General features: G+C 39.3%; 1 protein-coding gene across 1 annotated transcript in view; it reads right to left on the bottom strand.

The window, feature by feature from the left end:
• The window catches only part of LOC117465462 (cadherin-12-like), a 114,467-nt gene that overhangs the window by 49,063 nt on the left and 44,089 nt on the right, over positions 1–21,315 (bottom strand). Inside the window, exon 3 of the mRNA XM_034108264.1 lies at positions 3,220–3,514. Within this exon, the coding sequence (XP_033964155.1) occupies positions 3,220–3,514 (295 nt within the window). The remainder of the gene's footprint in view (positions 1–3,219; positions 3,515–21,315) is intronic.

Here is a 21,315-nt window from a genome sequence, read left to right on the forward strand (position 1 = left end):
GAGGTATATACACACAATATTGATAGATGTCTTGTAATGCACTGTTGAGGAACCTGCGACCCAAGTTGTTCATTCATTGCATAACTACACCATAGTTGTGTATAATATGTCAATAAACCTTAGCTTAGAACATCTTGAAAGGGGTGTGTAAACTAGTCATTATATACAGTCTGTTGTGACAACAGTCTTTAATTAACTATTAGTAGAGAATAACGAGTAATGAATATACTTTATAGGGATCCTATTAATATCTAATAATAAAATAATAAAATTCAATAACATCCTTTAACCACCAGGTGTCCCTTTCTATCAGCTCTGCACCGTTATGGTGTAAATACAGCCTATCTACCAATTGGATCAAATATAAAAGTCAGCCGAATTAGTGTTGATACTGCAAGGAGACGTATTGTGTGAAAAGAAATGTAAGATGTTGTTTAATTGCTTATATATTTATGATCCACGTCACGTTTTCAGTTTTGGCGGCAGTTCTTCCTGTTTGTCTAGAAGTCTTCTCAGCAGGGCTCTATAAATAGAGAACTACGGCAGATATGTAATATTTACTGCAGCCGAACCGTGTATTACAATGCTGTTTTGTGATGACTTTCAAAGAGAAAAGCAAGCACACTCGGAATAAAGTTTTATTTTGTTTTTAAAAAACATTTTCAGATTTCACATCACATAAACCCCAAATCCCAGCATGCATTGCGGCTAAACCATCCAATCATCGAGCTGAAGATCTTGCCTACGTCGGTTTCCGGTTTAATGTATCACCGATGTATTTTGTTATACACACATTCCTTCAGATTTACATTTTAATTTGCATTAAAGTATTTCGTGAGGCCTTCCAACATGTTTTTAAATATAACTACGGTTGTAGTTGAAGTGTTTGTAAATGAACATGAACCGAAGCTGTTGCCTGGCAACTCAATCGCACAACGTCACGTCCGTTAATTCCACATCTACACGCATGGATTAACATCGATTTAATACATTAATTTAGCCTTTGTTTCTGCTAAAAGAGGTGTCGACCATCTGGGGCAACAAGAACATTGGCGTAATCGAGTGTGAATATTAAAAAATAAATCATTATTATATTAGTATTGACAATAACAACCGACCGTCGGGGTAGCATTTGCTTGACATTTCCGGTTATTTCTCCAATGGTTAACAATACCGTGTAACTGTCACGTTTGAAGGGACGAAATCGTGACATCTTCACGTCTCCCAGCATGGTAAATCGTCACATGTTCACGTCTTGCCGTGATATCGGGTTGAATTTGTCAACTTTTTTAAATGTTTGGTTCAGGATTTGTACGACCAACAGTTCTTTGCTGCAAGTGGTCCCCTCTCTCTCCCTTTCCTCTCTATATTCAGTTGTATTATCTCATCACGGTGAGACAAAAACAATCTTTTAATATAGATTTTTTTTTATATTTGGAGACAAATTCATCGAGTCTAAGACATTTGGTGGTGATTAAATGTTTTAATTTAACCCGTATATCTGTCACTTTATTAATGATTCACGGACAATTTAATTGCTTGTAAGTCGAAGGGAGTCTCTGGATTGCCTTGAGTGATATCCTAATGTCTGGCCATTGATTGGTCTTCATTACAAAGCATTATTGCAAATTAATGTTAAGCATCTCTCTTTTACTTTTGTTTTCCACTAACATAAAAACGTCTGAAAGGAGATAAAGACAACACGAGGGATTTAACAGTTAATGAAGTCATTGATCACACATTTCTTGCTGGTGTAAATATTGAGAATAACATTTAGTTGGTTTGATGATTCTTTTTTGCACTGGCGGTAAATATTTACTCAACACAAATTGTGGCGTGCTGTTTTAAACTCACAAGTGCACTCTCGGCTAAGATATTTCTGATAATGGTGTCACTCTGCATCATTTGGCAACACTCATCATTGCCACTTGTGATTTTAAGGTTTTAACAGTTATGGGAGAGGGTACACAATATTTCTGAAACCCATTATCCATTAGTCTTGTTTTTTAACAGATTTTCCTGTAACACTACACAAGTGTTTTGCATTTTAAATTATTTGATATTGTTGCCATGGCTTTCATGACATATTGTTTAATGTGTTAGTCTTTTTAAATTAGTGTTTTTAAATGTCATTTCATAATATGTTTCTTAAAGGTAGGGTAGGAATGGAGAAACCAGCTCGAGTGCGCTAGAATTTGAAAGTACACAACCGAAGAAAATCTGCCCCTTCCTTCAGACTTCCTTACAGAGCCCCTCCTCCAACACACACGAACGTGCACATGACCAATGAGGGCACGAGATAAGTTTGTGCACGAGATGGAAGGCTGACAGGCAAGTAGGCCATCCAATGATCTGCCGCGGGCCGAGGCAGATGATTGGACTTGCTTTTTACAGCGCCACAGCTTCCACAGATTAAATATTTGTCTATATTTATTGTCAAAGCATTTAATTAGTTTCTGAAGTGAATTACCTACCCCACCTTTAATGCTCTTAATGCACTTTGAATTGCCTTGTGTTGAAATGTGCTATATAAATAAACTTGCCTTGCCTTGCAGTGACTTTTTCATATTCGATCTTTGTTTATTTTTTAAAGAACTTATAATTCATTTTTAAAATATTCTTTCTCAAAAGCTATTTGTTTCAATGTTGGTAAAATGTGCATAACAATATTAATAAGATTACCTACATGGAAGTTAATAAGCTTTTTGTCAACTATCTAATAAAGGATCTCCTTAATATATTTTGTGGATATTTTTTTTTACATAATCCCTGTACTCTATAGTATGTGTTTTTGATTCGCTTGAAAGCTTCTCTGATTCTTCGGTAAACTATTTCAGAGCAGTTTATGATTTTGAGGCTTCACTGGGACCGCTAGAGAGACTGATGATTTGGGAGTGTTGAGGGATTCATTGCCATTCAGATCAAGAGGAACCATTCTCCCAGCGAATTACCTTGATCTGTGTCCCAGGGGGGGGGGGGAGGGATGTGTAAAGACAGAGCTGTGAAATACACTCAGGGCACACCAAGAATAACTGGTTCTCGGAAATGTAAAAATCTGAGGGGAGCCTCTTTACCCCCCTGGTTGTATCTGTGATGCTGTGGAAACGTTTGTGTTGTGGTTAAAGAGGAGAAAATAAAACGTTCAGTGGAAAGGAGTCTAAACAAGTAAGCGTCTCTATCTTTGACGAACAGAATACATATATATGGATGGTTACTGACCTACTGGTGACATCTCAGGGACACTGGCTGTATATGGACCCTCCAGGAATTTTGGCTCATTGTCGTTGATATCTTGAACCTTAATTACAAATTCTGACTCGGGCTCGAGGGGCCTATTGGTGTCGATGTCAACAGCCTGGGCGCGTAGGGTGTAGTAAGGCTTCTCCTCCCTGTCAAGGCTCCTTAAGGCATGGATATCCCCTGTTGTTTGGTCAATTGTGAAAATAGAGCCAGCCCCATCTCCGGAGAGAGTGTACTTCACACCACTGTCCCCACTATCGAGGTCAGTGTGCAGCTGGAAGACAAAAGAGGAATAAGACAGGTTGAGTGCAAACATTGGCACATAATGATTCATTGCAAGCACTAGGGAAGAACTGTCAAAGAACACTATTTCACAAAGTGTGTCAAGGAAACTGACTGTGCATCAAAGAGCAAATTCATGTCTTGGCAAAGAGCTGCAAAACACTAAGTCATGAGAAAAATGAAATGATCGTACTTTCAGAGAGTTTCACAGATTAATGAGGCTAAATCTCTCATAAATTATGTATTCTCTCTGTGCAATTACACTGTGGTGATAACTCTTCTATCTATCCTGGACCCGTTTCTATTCATGCAGGCTCTAAAATGTTGTCTTATTGAGAAAGGAGTTCTCAAAGTGGCATAGATCAGACTGTATGTAAACCTCAGGTAAATACTCCACAAGAACTGTTTTTAATACTTCACCTGGCAGCGGAGGTCTGTGACCAGATGACTCTCGGGACAGTTGTAATATCAACACTCAACAGCCAAAGAACATCTTTGCTAATATAGATCCAGGACCAGCCACTCTCTTTGCTTTGTGCAAGACAAACACATTCTGGGATGGTGGAAGAAAGCCTATTGACATAGTTATGTTTACCTCCCCCGGGGAGATCAGTCGTACAACTCAAATCCTTTTAAATATTTAACAGCTCTAATGCAATGTAATCATCACCATATATGGATATGGATTTCTGCCTTCTTATCAATAACATGGGCATTTCTGTTGAACAGGAGTCTTATTCCAGGTGACAAGAACAGATATTTAAAGCACTGTAGCAGAGGAATATAAAGTAACCATGCTAAATAGAGAACACGCGAGTGGGATCCAGGTACATCTTAACAAAGTCACGCTTATTTGCTATCCTCGCTCCAAAATGTTGGAACCTGCTCCCTATTGAAACCAGGACAGCAAAAAATACAAACTGAAAACCTGATTCTACTCGACCTTGGCCGAATAAAATATAAAAATAAAGAAATGCCCTCTTTACCTCTTTATCACTTAGAATTAACTTATTAAAAGTGACTGTACTTGTAGGATTCTTACTTTTTGAGATTGCATCTTCTTGCACTAAATGTATTGTGAAATGCTAGCTAACATGATAACATGGTTATTTTTCGTCTTTCAGAAAAGCTTTCATATCATGCATGGAAATTCTTCAAATGTAATCTTCTACACTTTATGATTGACTTTAGGGAAACTGTGTGGGTGTCAGTTTGCTGACTTAATAATAATAATAACAAATTCAGAAACAATTTCTCTCCTGCAATCATATTCTAAGAAGCCTTGGTAGTACAACTATATTGGGCCACTAATGGTTCACCATTCATGTGCAATGACAATGTTCAGTTCCAACGCGGAACACTTTACGGCTTATAAAGGCAGTTTCTCTTTTTCCAGTTTACTTATCCATGAACATCATCTTTTTCTAGCCACCGCCTAGCACTCACTAATGGCTAAGTGAATCACTGAATTACACTATTTTTGAATAATTCAGCCTTTATTGTTGTTTTCCCCACACATAAAGATTAGTCTATCATTTTCACATGGACACATTTCCTGTGAAATTCAATGGTAATTGCAACCAGGGAGAGAATAAGAAAATTTGAGATGCTGCAAACAATTCTCCATAGGCTACAGTTAAAACATAACACAATACACTAGCAAAAACAGATTGGGAGTAATTGGTGATTCAGTTCAAATTGCCCAGTTCACACAAGCGTAGCACTGCATTATGATATTCTCACCCATGGTGCATTATTCATTGCCATTCAAATGTGCGAACATTATTGTTGGTGCATGCCCCTTGTTGGGTGACTATAGCTCCCATAAAATTGTATGCAATGAGCACACAATTTGATTATGTATTGTCCACATAAACACTGTGAACAATAATAACCTGGCAATAATACTAAATACAAACTAAACTCTGTATTTACTCAGATAGATAGGAAAGTGGGGCAGGTAAAGCAATATTATTTTTTATTGGGGACACTTGGTGAAGATTATATTTTTACAGCAGAAAGTCAATATATATATTGCCTGCCTTTCCACTTTCTTATCTCCATATAAAATAACAATTCTTACAACTACTCATAATTAACATGTCCATGTTTGTTATCCTGAATGTTATAATGTGCAATTGTTCTCAGTGAATGCAACTGTTAATATGTTTGCCATTAGCAGACAAAACAAAGAAACGAGGGAACTGCACATTGCAGCTGTGCAATTTCCTCATTTGCAGGAAGAGACTGCCGTTCAGCTTGATGCATTGCCCTGTTTGAACACTGCGTCATTTTGGCTATAGCCTATCAGTATTTTGTGATTTTACAAAACGAAAGAAACGCTACAGAAATAGACGTATCCGGGTATTATGAGCTGTAAGGTTATCTACATTAGTTTAATTGACAGGAGGTAATTCAATTAAACTGCGCAGGAGCATGACAGCTAGCTAATAGGTGTGCTCACCCAACCCAGATGACAGATGCGAGTAAAAGAAGAAGTGGATGAAAGGTAATAAAAGCAACCATGATAAAAGTAACTTTAACCTTATTTCTTACTTAAATTACTTAATTTAAAGCTAAGAATTAAACTTTTCAAAACAAGTTGAAAGCAACGTGAAGGGTCTCTCATCGCTTTTGGAGCAGAGCTAGCTTGAGCTGCTCACCTGGACAGGTGTAAACACTTTTTGGAAAACACATTTGACCTGTCATGTGCTCTGAACAAATATATTTTTTCGCCAACAGAACAAGACGGGAGAGGACCAGATTCAGAAGGTGAAATACTGTCGCAATGTCCGTGTATTCCTGGAGAAAACTATGTTTTGGACATGGCTATCGCCTGGAGAGTTTGCGACTGCAAGGGTAGGAAATAGCTATTTTGTTTAATTCTGTGCTGTGTTGTTGAGGCTTCCTGGCGTGTGTGTGTGTGACAATTGATTACGATTTATTGACTGTCAGTGGAAATGTATGTTGATAATACGACCACAGCAGTATTGTATTAAAGGTCCCATCATGGAGCCAGAATTGGGTATATATTCTAGCGAGCAAAACAAGCTACTCATCATGAGCGAGGTGGCATAGGGATATATATTTTTTAAATCCTCTGAAGCAGAGCGAGGAGCTGTGGACTATTGTTATTGATTAATGCATCATTGTTTCTTAGGGTCAAAAACACTAAACTCACAACTTAAAATGAAAGCGTTTAGTTGATTTAATAAAAGAGCATAGGCCTATGTTCAAAGTGAAAAGTGACAGTAGCCTATATAGATTAGTTGCAATTTGTATAATTTATATATATATATATATATATATAATTAATTAAAACATTTTATAATTTCTTTGCTTTTTTTAAACACCTTGAATTTCAGGGGGGCGCAGCGCCCCTCCAAGACAATGGTAGGGGAAACACTGCTAAAATAGATTTATATTGTGCAATTTTCCAAACTCACATTGGTTTCTCATACAGCATCTCTGTATAGTATGTGTATTCACTCTCTGTCCTCTGTCCTGTGCAGACAAAGCTACATAACACCAGTGATGTAACTGAACGCGTTCAATGAACGATCGTTCATGAACGCGTTCATATTTTGGGCGAACGTGAACTGAACGTACTGTATTTCCGCTAGATGAACGTAATTGAGAACGCGTTCATTCTCAGCGGTGTATAACGGCGTTCAAAAGTGCGTTCATTCTCAGCACTGTATTATAACGGCGTTCAAAAGTGTACCAGATTTCATATGCCTTTCAGCCGAAAACCCAGTTAAAACACACCGTAAACAGGCTTCAAAATAATGCGGAAAACCACCCAATTTGGCAACAGCAAGCTGCCTGTGACGCGTACGCGCCTGTCACCCCTGGCTGTCGCACTAAAATATAAATATACTAAATATATCAGACTCCTCACAACTAGTGCTGCGTACCGGTACGCCGAACCGGTACTGGACTTGTACAAAGTTTCGGTTCAAGTCCGGTTCAAACCGGAACGTCAGGAACCGGTACTTGGACTCGCAAAAAAACTAGCACTTACATATATTCTGGTGTCTGTGGTTATTTAAACATTCCCTGATACACGTTATTCAGCGTCAATAAATGATTGCTAATCCCAGTGTGCTCAGTGTACAACATCACATGTCATTTCACCTTCGACTCACGGTTTGAAAACGTAGCATGTGGCGAAATGCTAACCGGAAGTGAATAATTTTCAGAATAAAAGTATTAAGTTAATAGTGTGAACTTCCGGTTTTTTCAGAATAAAATTGATTTAAATTAAATAGTGTATTTAATTCAAAAATGACGCCATATCAACATTGATTTTAATTTCTAACAGTATGTACTGTATAATGTAGAGTTGTAGAAAATACATGGTGTACAGACAGTACAGTACACTACAGTGTAGCCTATACTGTATAGTCGGTGTGTAATGCGTATAGTCTACTCTACACTCTACCTTTCAGCACCGTTTTAGGGATTTAGGCTCAGTCAGCTCAGGGACTGTTTGGTTACTTTAGTTTGGTAAATGAAATAAATGTTTGAACTTTGTAGTAGTTCACTGTAGTTGCTGTCATAAGTCATTTGTAGACTTAAGTGGCAAAAAGTGTTTTTTTACATTTGTACTTTTTAGAGAAATGTAGACACAAGTTGGAAGGGAGCACAATAAACCTGACGAGTTTGAATTTGAGTTGATTATGAGTTAATTTTCAATTGATAATTAGCTCACAATAAGTTCACTTTAGTTACTCACACAACTTGACACAAGCCATGGGTTCAGGTCCGGACTTATAAGTCCCGACCTGAACCTGAACTTCTGGACTTGAGTCCGGACCTGAACCTGAATGTGAGTCCAGGTACGCAGCACTACTCACAACAAACAATGTGGAACCGCGGAACCGGCGAGCATTGAATGAATGAATGAATGAATTAGTATGGACGAAGCCGAGAGCAGCTGCAGCAGCACTCGCTCAGAGTGAGACTCTACGGCAGGGGTGGGGAACCTCCGGCCTCCGGGCCGTATACGGCCCGCGAGACAATTTGGTACGGCCCTCGAGGTAATTTATAAACACACGCAAAAAATAAAAAAATGAAAGAAATCTAGACCGCAAAATAATTAAACAAGGAAGTGCCTGTTTTTCCTGGCCAAGATCAGGGTCCTTGAACACAACACGAGCCTAACGTGTCATCACGTGGTATATGTCTCGACTGACAGGGGTGCAGTTCTGACGGAGAGCACCAGAACGCCACTCCAGCACTTCAGAAATGGCAGAAAGTCCATACACATGCCGCAGTTTCTGCGTGTCTGTGTCTTTAGTTGAAAGCCCAGTGGCGATCTGCTCATCTGTCATACAGTCAATAACTTTGTTGTTATCATTAGCATCTGGTTAGCTAGCTATGCTAACGAATATAAGAAGCTTTGTCTACAACCAGTGAGGTAAAGGCACATCTTTATATGATCATTATAGTTATAAAAAAAATAAGAGAATAAAGTAAACAGGTATAAAATACTATATGATAGTTATTAATAAAGAAGAATACAGTTTGAAAGGGGAGTGATTTGTCAAATATCCATAAATTAAAAGAAAATCTGCTTACAGTTGTGTTTGGGTGTTGAGAGATGTGTCCATAGCTCTCCTAATGTTGCACTCAAAGTGCACCAGATTGATGCTTTTAACTTCAACATTTAAAAAAAATCTTCCCAGGGGAGCATGCCCCCCGGATCCCCTTAGAGGAGGTTAGGTCCCCCCCCCCACTTAAATCATGTTCACATGAATAGGAAACTAAATACATTTGCACACATCTTGTGTCCATATCTTTCTGTTTTGGTGGTCACGCCACACCGTGCACGTGCATACATACGCGAGTCATGGTGAGATATCTGGATTAAGAGGTTGCTTTTTCTTTGCACAGAATGAAATGAATGGGCTGTGATTTTAGTTTTTTTAAGCAGAGGTCAATAACTTGTACGGCCCTCTGAGGATATTGTAAAAATTGAAATGGCCCATTAACATCGTACAGGAGACAAATAATAGCTCGCAGCAACATATTGAAAAAAGAACTATGAACTATAAATTAGTTCATTTTTGAAACCATGAACTTTAGTTCAACATTTTGAATTATGAACTATGAACTGAACTAGTTCATTTTAAAATGTGTGAACTGTGAACTGAACTATTTCATGTAGAAAGTGAACTTTCCCAACACTGCATAACACACAAGGGGACGGGTAATAACCAGAAAAGCATGACATGGGACCTTTTAAAGTATATTGTAAGCACTTGCATCAAAATAAGGTATTGATTTGGAATTGCATTTATGTAACCTTGAATACATTTCACATAATAGTATAATCATTTCAAACATAACCTATTGCCCAGCCTGATGTGCTTGAAGGTGTGTACATATACACAGACAATGGACATGCTCTTCTATTCTATTTTATACTCTATTCTATATCACTCTTTTCTAATTTATGCTATGCTGTTTTGTTACTGGCCGCTGTGCTACTAATTTGCCATCACAAATCCTTTATCACATGTATGTTTGAATGGTATGCATTTTCATCACACAATACATCTCTCCTAACATGCTGTGGAACCTTAGAAATTGTGTCACACAAACAAAACATTTGGTGTGTATATGGATAGTGTTTCTATTTCTAATGCTTTGCACACATATGGAATTTTGGACTGGATGACTGATTCGAATCGACACACGTCTCCTCACTACAAAAGGTAGGACATTATTTTCTGTTGTGGATAGCCGCCGTGCTATTATACTGTGATGGTCGCCATACCACCAAAGGATATGTGAAAGTATGTATCCCATCTACTGTGTGGGGGCTGGGGCTGCTTGGTTCTTGTGGAATGCATTTCTGTTCATGGAAATGTATTTGTCATGTGATCAGAAACATTGGGTATAGGCTTCGAGTGGTTGTTGCCTTCAGGGTTTCTGTTTTTGACTTAGTTTAATCAGTTAAATATAGAAGTGATATAATGATTTTATTATAGTTTGTAGTGGTTTACTTCTGAAATTAAGTTGGACTGATTTCAATATAAAGTCTTTGATAGCAGGTTGTAAATAGATGCTGTGATGGATGTGTTCATCAAGACTTGTCATTGCACCATAATTACACCACGCCTTCATGTCTTCTTTCCAAATACATACATTGCTTGATTTTATTGTTTTCTATTCTGATCTTTTCAATGCTGCTTGGGCATCTTGCCATTTCTTGGAATCTGTTCCTCCAGCTTGCCTGTGTATGTGTGTGTGTGCATGTATGTGTGATACAGTAATGATCATACAGTACTAATCCATCATATGAAATTGCACTGTAGGTGAGGCTGCAGAGCAATACATAGTCAGACTTATCAAGCCTTCTGTGATGAAAGTTTTTACAACAACTTGAGTACATTTGAGAACTTTCTATTTTAATCGCAAACATTTAAAACGTACAACTAGTAAAGGTTTAAAATCAAGCTCAGATAGCCACCAAGCATGCATTGTTTTATACAATAAATACATAAAACTGCTTTTTCTGTTGAGTCTAATTAAAGAGAAGTGTAACTGTGGGCCTTTTGCCTGCCAGCAGTTTGGTTAACGGCCCGTCCACACAGCGGCGTGCGTTGACGCTTCCCCATTCACTTTGAATGGGGTGACGTCACTTTTAGCCGAAATGCATCGTGGGAAGCGACGTGGAGCGTAGCTGGAGTGGCTCGCTGCAAAAGTTGAGCAATGTTCAACTTTTGACGCCTCGGCGAGGCGTCAGCCAATCGAATCATATGCCAGTACAAGCTCTAGCCAATCAAACCGCTGCTTGTGTGTCAGGGGCGGGAGATTCATGTGATTGGTTGTTGGTCGAGTTTCAGACACGCCCGCCGGCAAGCGTCAGCGCACGCCGCTGTGTGGACGGGCCGTAAGACGTTCTTGCCTTCAGGTGATCCCTGGAAACTTGTGCTTCCTGGATTGCCCTTTTTTTAATGAAACACTGTGCATTGCAATGCATTGTGTTTTCTTCAGATAGTAATAGGGAATCCTGCAACAAAAGTAGCTGTGTCTCTGTTCATTCATTATCCATGTTGTTTTCTATTGCTTTGTAATCCTGTAATCTCCTGCAATCCATTCATATGATCCCCAGTATCATTTGTACTAGATTGTTAGTTTTGTTCTATTAGGCAGATGACATGACAATACCAGTGAACATTCATAAGCACCATGAACGTTGATATTTTCGTGTGCTTTCGGCATGGAGAGATCACAGTTGCAGATGGACTGCTGAAACAATGTAGGCTAGCTATAATAGGATTCACAATATTTTACTTTGTAAACCAAGCCAAGAAACACCCTCTGCTCACACATAACATGTCACACATACACATATTGCAACAAATACTGCTGTGAGAAAATATATATGTTCCCTTTCTGTAGGGAATTCATGATACAGTGGCATACAGATTGTGATTGCATTAATAACATATGTTTGTCCTAATCTGTCACCCACTACTGAAGAAGAAAATAACGAACCCTCGACAACAGTGGTCACCAACCTTTTTAAGCCCAAGATCCCCGACCTCGGCCTTGGTGAAAGGCGAGATCTACCTATTGCAGAATTGAGTGAACAAGACAGCCCAGACAGTACTTCCAATTTGAGGCCTTTTATGTAGGCTAATTGCATCTGAATTACATCAAATCATTTGGTACAACTTCCAATTTGATTAAACCAAGAACACAACATAACTAACATGTCAAAAAGGATAAATATATATATTTACATCATACCTATCATTTTAAGTTTCATTCATTCCTTCATTACAATCCTAAATATAAATGTATGTAGCTTATTTTCCGTTTGAGTGAATGAGTATTTTGTTGACGGCAACAACAACAAAGAAAAAAATAACATCTTGCAGTGAGCAGATAACATAAAGTGCCATTTTAACTGAGTCTTATCCATTGAAGCTTCATGCAAGTGCAACATTTAAGATTAACATTACAACTAGTTATTTTAACACAATTCCATACATGCCAACCTTTCCAAATCCAAAAGAGGTAGGTTTGCGCGCGGCAAATGTGCACGCCCAAAGTAGAAGAAATGGAACCTCAGTAATTACATGTATAAACCATGTATTGAACATATATTGCATCATTTTATGCATTTTTCAGAAAAAGTAGTTTGGTAAACAGTGACATCAACGACATGTTTGGTCTGTAAAATGTGCAAAAGTAAAAGAATGGGAGATAAATATCCCAAAGTCTCCACATTTTATTATATTTTTAATGTGTTTCTGGTCCTCTTTCAGTTGAGACAGTGGAGATGAAGGATGTGTCAGGATGTAGAAGTGTGAACATTGGATAAAGCCAGGTTCATATTCTTGTTTCATGTTGTTGACATATTAGAGTCAAAGGTTTGCACAGAGCGAAATATCTTTGTGTTGCTCCAGAAATCAGAAAATACTACATTAAAAAAAAGTCATTTCCTGCATTTGACTACTGATAAAGTGTGATATAGATAATGTACAGGCTTTCAGATTGCTGTAGTTCACTAAACAGAGACATTAACGACATGTTTGGTGTTGAAAATGTCAGAAAAAGTGAAAGAATGGGAGATAAATATCTCAAAATTGTATTATATTTTTTGTGTGTTTGTGGTCCTCTTTCAGTTGAGACACTGTAGGTGAAGGATGCTTCAGGAAAAGACCAAACACTGGATTTCTTTCAGTTGCCAACATGTGTTTTCGAGACACTGATATTAACGGGGAAATCCTGCAGGACTCAAATGCCTCGTCTCTGTTCCCCTAAATTCATTTGGGAGTGATTACCCATCAGCCCCGGGGGTGCAGAGGAAAGGCAGCGTTATCCCCGGTCTAAACGTTGTTTCTCTTTCAGAAACACAGAGGACTGTTTGTATGATGCGATCACAGACACGCTGCAAACGGTGTCCGCCAAAAGCCGAGTCCAGTGTCTATGTAGTGTCATTTTTATTTGTTATAGTTTGGGAAGATTGAACATCGGTAGGGAAAGCCAGCTAAGTCGGTAGGCGGTAGAAACATGTCAAAAGCGGTAGACTACCGCCCAATTCGGTAGGGTTGGCAGGTATGCATTGCAATTCTTACAAATTCAAAATTCTAACAACATTCTTTATCCGTGCATAAACCATTGGTGCGTTCACACCGGACGAGATGCGAATGACGCGTTCGCGCGGTAGCCAATCAGCGGTGAGCATCTCAGCCGATCTCAGAACCAAAACATCAGCCGTTAGCACTCAGAGCTCACAGCTCCTCGTATCTGTTCAGAAACTGGACAAAAGTTAAACATGAACAAACCACAGACTGTCCGTGTCATGGCGAATTCAGTCGCTGTTGTATCTGTGTCTGTATCATGTTGTTGTGAGTCCGGACGGAGCAGCTACAACGTTAGCTTAGCCTGATCGATCCGATCTCCATTCAGAAAACACGCATTTTAAGAGTTTTTTTGCCTGCCGTCTGTCTGCACACTTGTCAAAGCATTAATTCATGGTTTTTACTAACCGGTATCAGTATGTAGTTATTCCGGCATCATTTTGAAACGTGTATTACAATTAAATCACGGTAAAATATTTTCATTTTGTTGTAGTTGGTATCTACCATAAGTGCAGTGCGTTCAAAAATATGCAACATCACTTGAAGTCAGTCTATCATTTTCGGGAGCGACAATGAATGTCTCAGACACGTCAATCAAGTGGCACCTGCTAATGGGGTGGTTGATGATTTGTTGTTGACCACTGCTCTACAATGAAGTCTCTCTTGTAGTGCTGAATCAACATCTTTCTAACACACTCCTTTTTAAATAATTAAACATTGAAAGTGCACAGCAGGGTCTGTGTCACATGTTTTGTCTGGAAATATATTCTTGAAGTGTTTATGATAGTTTACATCATATGTTACCCTTTTCATTTAAACCACACTATATTGAAAACTCATCAAACTGTTCCGTTCTAATAATCATCAACACAACATACTGGATTAGTATACTTTGTAATGGCTCCTATTTTTGAATAAATGATCACTTTGTATTTATGAGCAATGAGGTGTTTGTATGTGGTTATCCTTTGACTGACAAGAAAGGGAAAATATAACAACTCGGAGCATATTTTTCTAATTTGTACTTTATTCAATAGAAGTACCCAGGAGAGGCACCTGCAAATTATTCATAACTGCAACATTTAAGATGTAAAAGAAATGCAATTATAAAAAAGAATAGACCTCATTAGTTATAAGTTAAAGTTAACTGATATTAATTATATATTCCATTACTCTAATAATGGCAATCAATTATGAAAAATATTCATTTATGGGGAGGTGGTCATGGTTTTTTTTCCAAACTACAAAACAGCCAGTGGGCTCAATGGAAGAGTTACCTCTGTAAGTAAATCAAAGCAAAAAAGTATGTTTACTAAAGAAATAAAACATGTCTATTCTTTTACCGATACGGTTCGTCACAATACGTTTAAATAAAAAAAAGTAGAGACTATGCATTTGGCATATAAATTATGCTTAACTTATAACATAATATCAAACAAAAAGCAAATGTGGTTAACATAAAACATTCGTAGAATGACTAAGAGCCAACCTGAAGAGACATATGATGATTTGGTTGTTTTGAGACCGTCTTTACACTCCATTTTTCATGATGGGCATAATTAGCAAGATGCACTGCTCAGGGTACCAGTTGACGTGGCAGCTATAAAAAGAAACAGGTAGTGTTGTCAGAAGTGAAATAGGAATCTTGTTACCATCAGAACACGCACCATCTGTTTGAATAATTATGTTTGCATGAGTTTTTCAAGACTGTTAAACAATGAGGCTGGGATTTATGCCTTTTTATGTACATGCTTTAGACATTACAAGATGCAAAGCCATGACCTATTATTTCCACCTTTTTTAGGAGTGTTGTCAAAAGAAATATCAAGCAGAGACTATTACTCTTCTGCTAATTTTGAAAAATGCTATTAGCTTAAGCTACACAAATACTGGTGCAAATGAGAAGAATGTTGGCTGATGCATACTGTCTGTGGAATAGTAACATACTTAGGATAGTGATTGTGCTGTGCAGGGAATTGTTGGCTCTGAGAGAGGGGGGTGTACCCTGTTCCTTTCAGGATTTGCAGCACATGATCCCTCATTGGCTATGCAGTAAACACGCATATTGATTAATTTGAGTGATTTCAGGGGAGAATGTAACCAACCGCTGTAGAAAATGCTGTAATTGGATTTCTGCAGCCGGGATTATGTGGAGCTCCTCTCAGGAATGCATATGGTGGCCACGACTCTTTGCTGATAGCAAGCCAACATTGTTCCTTGAACAGCCCAGCAACCTTGCACCAGCAAGTACATTCACAGATCAGCGAACATTCTGAAAGGGTCAGAGTGTTCTTGTTGTTCTCGTTTTTGCGTTCAGTTAAATACAGTGGCGAGCCGTGACTTTTATACCTAGGCCCTCTGACCCCCCGCGGAATATCAAAACAATGGCCCGGGGTGCAAAACGCATCAATGAAAGCAACCCTCTACCACACAAAACAACACCTGTAAATAAACCTATTTGTGTTCTTTGAAATTGAAAAGGATATTGCATTGTGTTTGTTACTTTCGTTGCAGTTGTATGTCTTAAGTGTAATTTGGCATCCTTTTATTTTGAAGGCGAGTTAACGCTGTTGACAGGAAGTTGTTGTTGCTACGGAAACAAGAAAAGTTTCACAGCGGGCGGAACTTGTCATAAAGTCCGCGATAATAACACCCACCCAGCGCCATATAGATAGACAGTAGGCTTGTTTGAGACACATTGCGGCTCGCCTCGAAAGTAGACTAGAGTAGCCGATCGCAGCCGGGGGAGGTGTCAAAAAGCTCGTCTTAAGTCGGACAGCTCGGACTCGGAGTCGGCTTGACTGGCTGGGTTTGCAATGGCGGAAATTGCGTTGGCGTTTTTCGTTGCAGATGAAGTGGATGCAATAGAAATGCTCCTCCCTCTTAATGTTTGCAAAACTGATAGGTGGACATGCTACAAATGATCAGTCCCTTCAGATCCGCACACATGAAGCTTCATCAGCATGAATTGAACAGACCTGCTGCTGTGTTAATTCTTTAGCTGCCACTTTAAGCTTTATGATCTGTACAACATGGATGTAATTTGATTTAATCTTGCCATTTTAAATGATGTATTCAATAAATAAGGTTAAACCAAATCATTACATTACAATATATTTTATTTGAATGATTTGGTTTAACTTAAAGAGAAACTTTATTGTTATTGCACATATTACAGGTACTGAGACAACGAAATGCAGTTTAGCTTCTAACCAGGTGCAACAAGCAGTGAAGTGGAAAGTAATGTACACAATCTACAGAATAACATATAGAATGAATTGAATGATGAATAAACAGTGGGGTATGAATACACTAGATATCAGCCTGTGAGCAGTATGAACAGTGTGTATGAATATGCTAAGATATATAAAGTATGAAAACGGTAAGCAGTATAGTATAAAATATATAGATATTAATTTCATGATGATAAACATTGTGGAACAATGATGAAAAATGGGAATGGATGTGGCGACGTAAAACTGACACAAAACAACAACAAACTTTTGCCAGCCAATTGGAGAGTTTCATCAGCAGCACGTGGTAAAAACCACCAATGAGCGCTCAGCTCGAGATACCAGCGAGCCGTTTCCCATCAAGCATTTCGCTTCCGCAGCTCGTGGAGAGCAACTGCGCCAACTCGCCTCGCCTCGCTCTCAAGGCTGCGGGCGTCTTTGTTCCGCGAGATTTCAAAGTCTCATGTGGGCGAGCCTCCAGAGCAAGTCGGACAAAATGACTAACCATCATGCAACGCACTAGCAAGACGTTGATCGCAACTGCGCAGGTCTGCACAGGTCTTGCTTGTCTCAAACAAGCCTAGTCTATATGGCGCTGCACGCGCTGCACCCACCCATTTAGAGGGAAGATATTGTTCAATTGTACTGTCATTTGACATTACTCTCTCGTTCAGTTACTATAGCGGGGCCCTCTGTGAATTCATAGCTGGACCGCCTGGACGTCCAACAGCTCCTCTTTTCACAGACTCGCAGAGACGAGCTTCTTTCATTTAACCCAGGGGTGGGGAACCTCCGGCCTCCGGGCCGTATGCGGCCCGCGAGACCATTTGGTACGGCCCTCGAGGTAATTTATAAACACACGCAAAAAAGAAAAAAATTAAAGAAATCTAGACCGCAAAAAAATGAAACAAGTGAGTGCTAGTTTTTCCTGGCCAAGGTCAGGGTCCTTGAACACAACACGAGCCTAACGTGTCATCACGTGGTATAGGTCTCGTCTGACAGGGGTCCAGTTCTGACGGAGAGCACCAGAACGTCACGCCGGGTCTTCCACACATTGCAGTACCCATAAGGAGCCGTACAAATGTTTCTGCGTGGCTGTGTCTTTAGCTGAAAGCCCAGTGGCGATCTGTTCATCTGTCACACTGAGCATACAGTCAATACCTTTGTTGTTATTAGCATCTGGTTAGCTAGCTATGCTAACGAATATAAGAAGCTTTTTCTACAACCAGTGAGGTAAAGGCACATCTTTATATGATCATTATAGTTAGAGAGAATAAAGTAAACAGGTATACAATACAATACAGTAAAAAAAAAAGTTGTTATTAATAAACACGAATACAGTTTGAAAGGAGAGTGATTTGTAAAATATCCATAAAGAAAAATAAATCTGCTTCCAGTTCTGTTTCATCTGGGTGTTGAGAGATGTTTCCATAGATCTCTTAATGTTGCTCTCAAAGTGCACCAGATTGATGCTTTCAACTTCAACATTTAAAAAAAAATCTTGCCGGGGGAGCATGCCCCCCGGACCCCCCTAGAGGAGGTTAGGTCCCCCCCCACTTAAATCATGTCCACATGGATAGGAAACTAAATACATTTGTACACATCTTGTGTCCATATCTTTCTGTTTGGGTGGTCACGCCACACCGTGCAGTGCATGCATGCATGAGTCATGGTGAGATATCTGGATTCAGAGGTTGCGTTTTCTTTGCACAGCATGAAAGAAAGGCGAAATGAATGGGCTGTGATTTTAGTATTTTTAAGCAGAGGTCAATCATTTGTACGGCCCTCGGAGGATCTTGAACAAATTGAAATGGCCCTTGAGAGGAATAAGGTTCCCCACCCCTGATTTAACCCTTCACATTCCAACAGAAACTGAATAGGCAGATTCGAAGGATTTATTTATTTTGAAATGTTATTTTAAATACAATTAAATCAAGTTATTTTGGTAAAACTCATGAAAAATATAAATAAAAAAAATATGAAAAAAAAAATATTATTTTTTTTAATGTTTTTAAATATTATTTTGTAGAATATCTTAGGCCCTCACAGAGCCCTGATGGCTCGCCACTGGTTAAATATCTTTCCTGATTTTGTCATGTAAAGTCCAACTTAAATTAAATAGCCTTTTGTATTTCGTGTTCTTGAACATGTATGTCTGCTCTGTGTATCTGTCCTGTTTTCTCCATTTTAAGAGAAACTTCATACCAAAAGTGAGGATTCCACATTTCTGTATTTTTGCTACACACAACAAACATCCAGATGATATTTCGTGCTGAAGTCTGATTCCGAGTAACTCACCACCATAAGTATGCATCTTGTCCTGCACCTTGTTAAAGGAGCGATAGTTTCCTAGTACATCATAGAAAAATGCCCTGTTTGGTGGCAAAATACAGTTTCTTTGGACATTTATTATACTTGAATATCTGTATCCATTGGACCCACTGCTGTTTTGAATCTATTTTTAGGCTGCTCTTCATTATAGGCCTGAAAATACCCTTCAATCAAACAACCATTCAACCACTGTCCTACCAACCCAGTAGTGTGGTGACAGTAAGTTGTCATTATTATGGAATAGGTGTCTCCAAGTTAGTTCATTATCAGACTTGTGCCATGCCGTACCACATCATCACGGCACGTTGCATGGTAAGGTTTTCCAAGCTATTCCACTGGTGAGTTGCTGATAGGAAGAGAACGCTGTGTCAAATGCTGCCAGCTTATTATAGCTGATCGATATTGGCTTGCGAGCCATTTCTTTGCTGCTGACAGCTTGAAGCTTGCTATCTGGGTTGTGTCATGCCTCTGTCAGGTAATAGGGATGGAGGGAAAATGCACACACATACACAGAAAGCTATACAGCTAGATATGCAACCACAGACAAGGTAGAAATGTGCAGTTGTGTACGTGAAAGGGAGAGGCAGCCATATGGGATTGATTGCCAGATATAACATAGGTTGTTTGATGACAAATATAAACCGTTTTTACCTCTGCATCTGTATTCAGTGCTATGCCCATATGACCTGCAATTGTGAAGATGCATTCACAACGTAACTATGTTGTTACCTATGTACAAAATCTGACACAATAAGATGCATGAAAACTAGCATATTTATCATACATCACAAATATAGTGGGGCAAAAAGTATTTAGTCAGCCACCAATTGTGCAAGTTCTCCCACTTAAAAAGATGAGAGGCCTGTAATTTTCATCCTAGGTACACTTCAACTATGAGAGACAGAATGGGGGGAAATAATCCAGGAAATCACATTGTAGGATTTTTAATGAATTAATTGGTAAATTCCTCTGTAAAATAAGTATTTGGTCACCTACAAACAAACAAGATTGTTGGCTCTCACAGACCTGTAACTTCTTCTTTAAGAGCCTCCTCTGTCCTCCACTCGTTAACTGTATTAATGGCACCTGTTTGAACTCGTCATCAGTATAAAAGACACCTGTCCACAACCTCAAACAGTCACACTCCAAACTCCACTATGGCCAAGACCAAAGAGCTGTCAAAGGACACCAGAAACAAAATTGTAGACCTGCACCAGGCTGGGAAGATTAAGATTAAGATGAACTTTTATTAATCCCTCATGGGGAAATTATTTCTCTGCATTTGACCCATCCTAGTGTTAGGTGAACGGCGCCCGGGGAGCAATGTGGGGAACGGTGCCTTGCTCAGGGACACCTCGGTAGCACTTGGTCTTTCGGGGACTTGAACTGGTGACCTTCCAGTTCCCAAGCCAAGTCCCTATCGACTTCGCCACCACCGCCCCGACTGAAAGACTGAATCTGCAATAGGTAAGCAGCTTGGTGTGAAGAAATCAACTGTGGGAGCAATTATTAGAAAATGGAAGACATACAAGACCACTGATAATCTCCCTCGATCTGGGGCTCCACGCAAGATCTCACCCCGTGGGGTCAAAATTATCACAAGAACGGTGAGCAAAAATCCCAGAACCACACGGGGGGACCTAGTCAATGACCTGCAGAGAGCTGGGACCAAAGTAACAAAGGCTACCATCAGATAATCACTACGCCGCCAGGGACCCAAATCCTGCAGTGCCAGTCGTGTCCCCCTGCTTAAGCCAGTACATGTCCAGGCCCGTCTGAAGTTTGCTAGAGAGCATTTAGATGATCCAGAATAGGATTGGGAGAATGTCATATGGTCAGATGAAACCAAAATAGAACTTTTGGGTAAAAACTCAACTAGATGTGTTTGGAGGAGAAAGAATGCTGAGTTGCATCCAAAGAACACCATACCTACTGTGAAACATGGGGGTGGAAACATCATGCTTTGGGGCTGTTTTTCTGCAAAGGGACCAGGACGACTGATCCGTGTAAAGGACAGAATGAATGGGGCCATGTATCGTGAGATTTTGAGTGACAACCTCCTTCCATCAGCAAGGGCATTGAAGATGAAACGTGGCTGGGTCTTCCAGCATGACAATGATCCC

The sequence above is a fragment of the Pseudochaenichthys georgianus genome, chromosome 20, assembly GCF_902827115.2.
Source record: "Pseudochaenichthys georgianus chromosome 20, fPseGeo1.2, whole genome shotgun sequence".
NCBI classification, from domain to species: Eukaryota; Metazoa; Chordata; class Actinopteri; order Perciformes; family Channichthyidae; genus Pseudochaenichthys; species Pseudochaenichthys georgianus.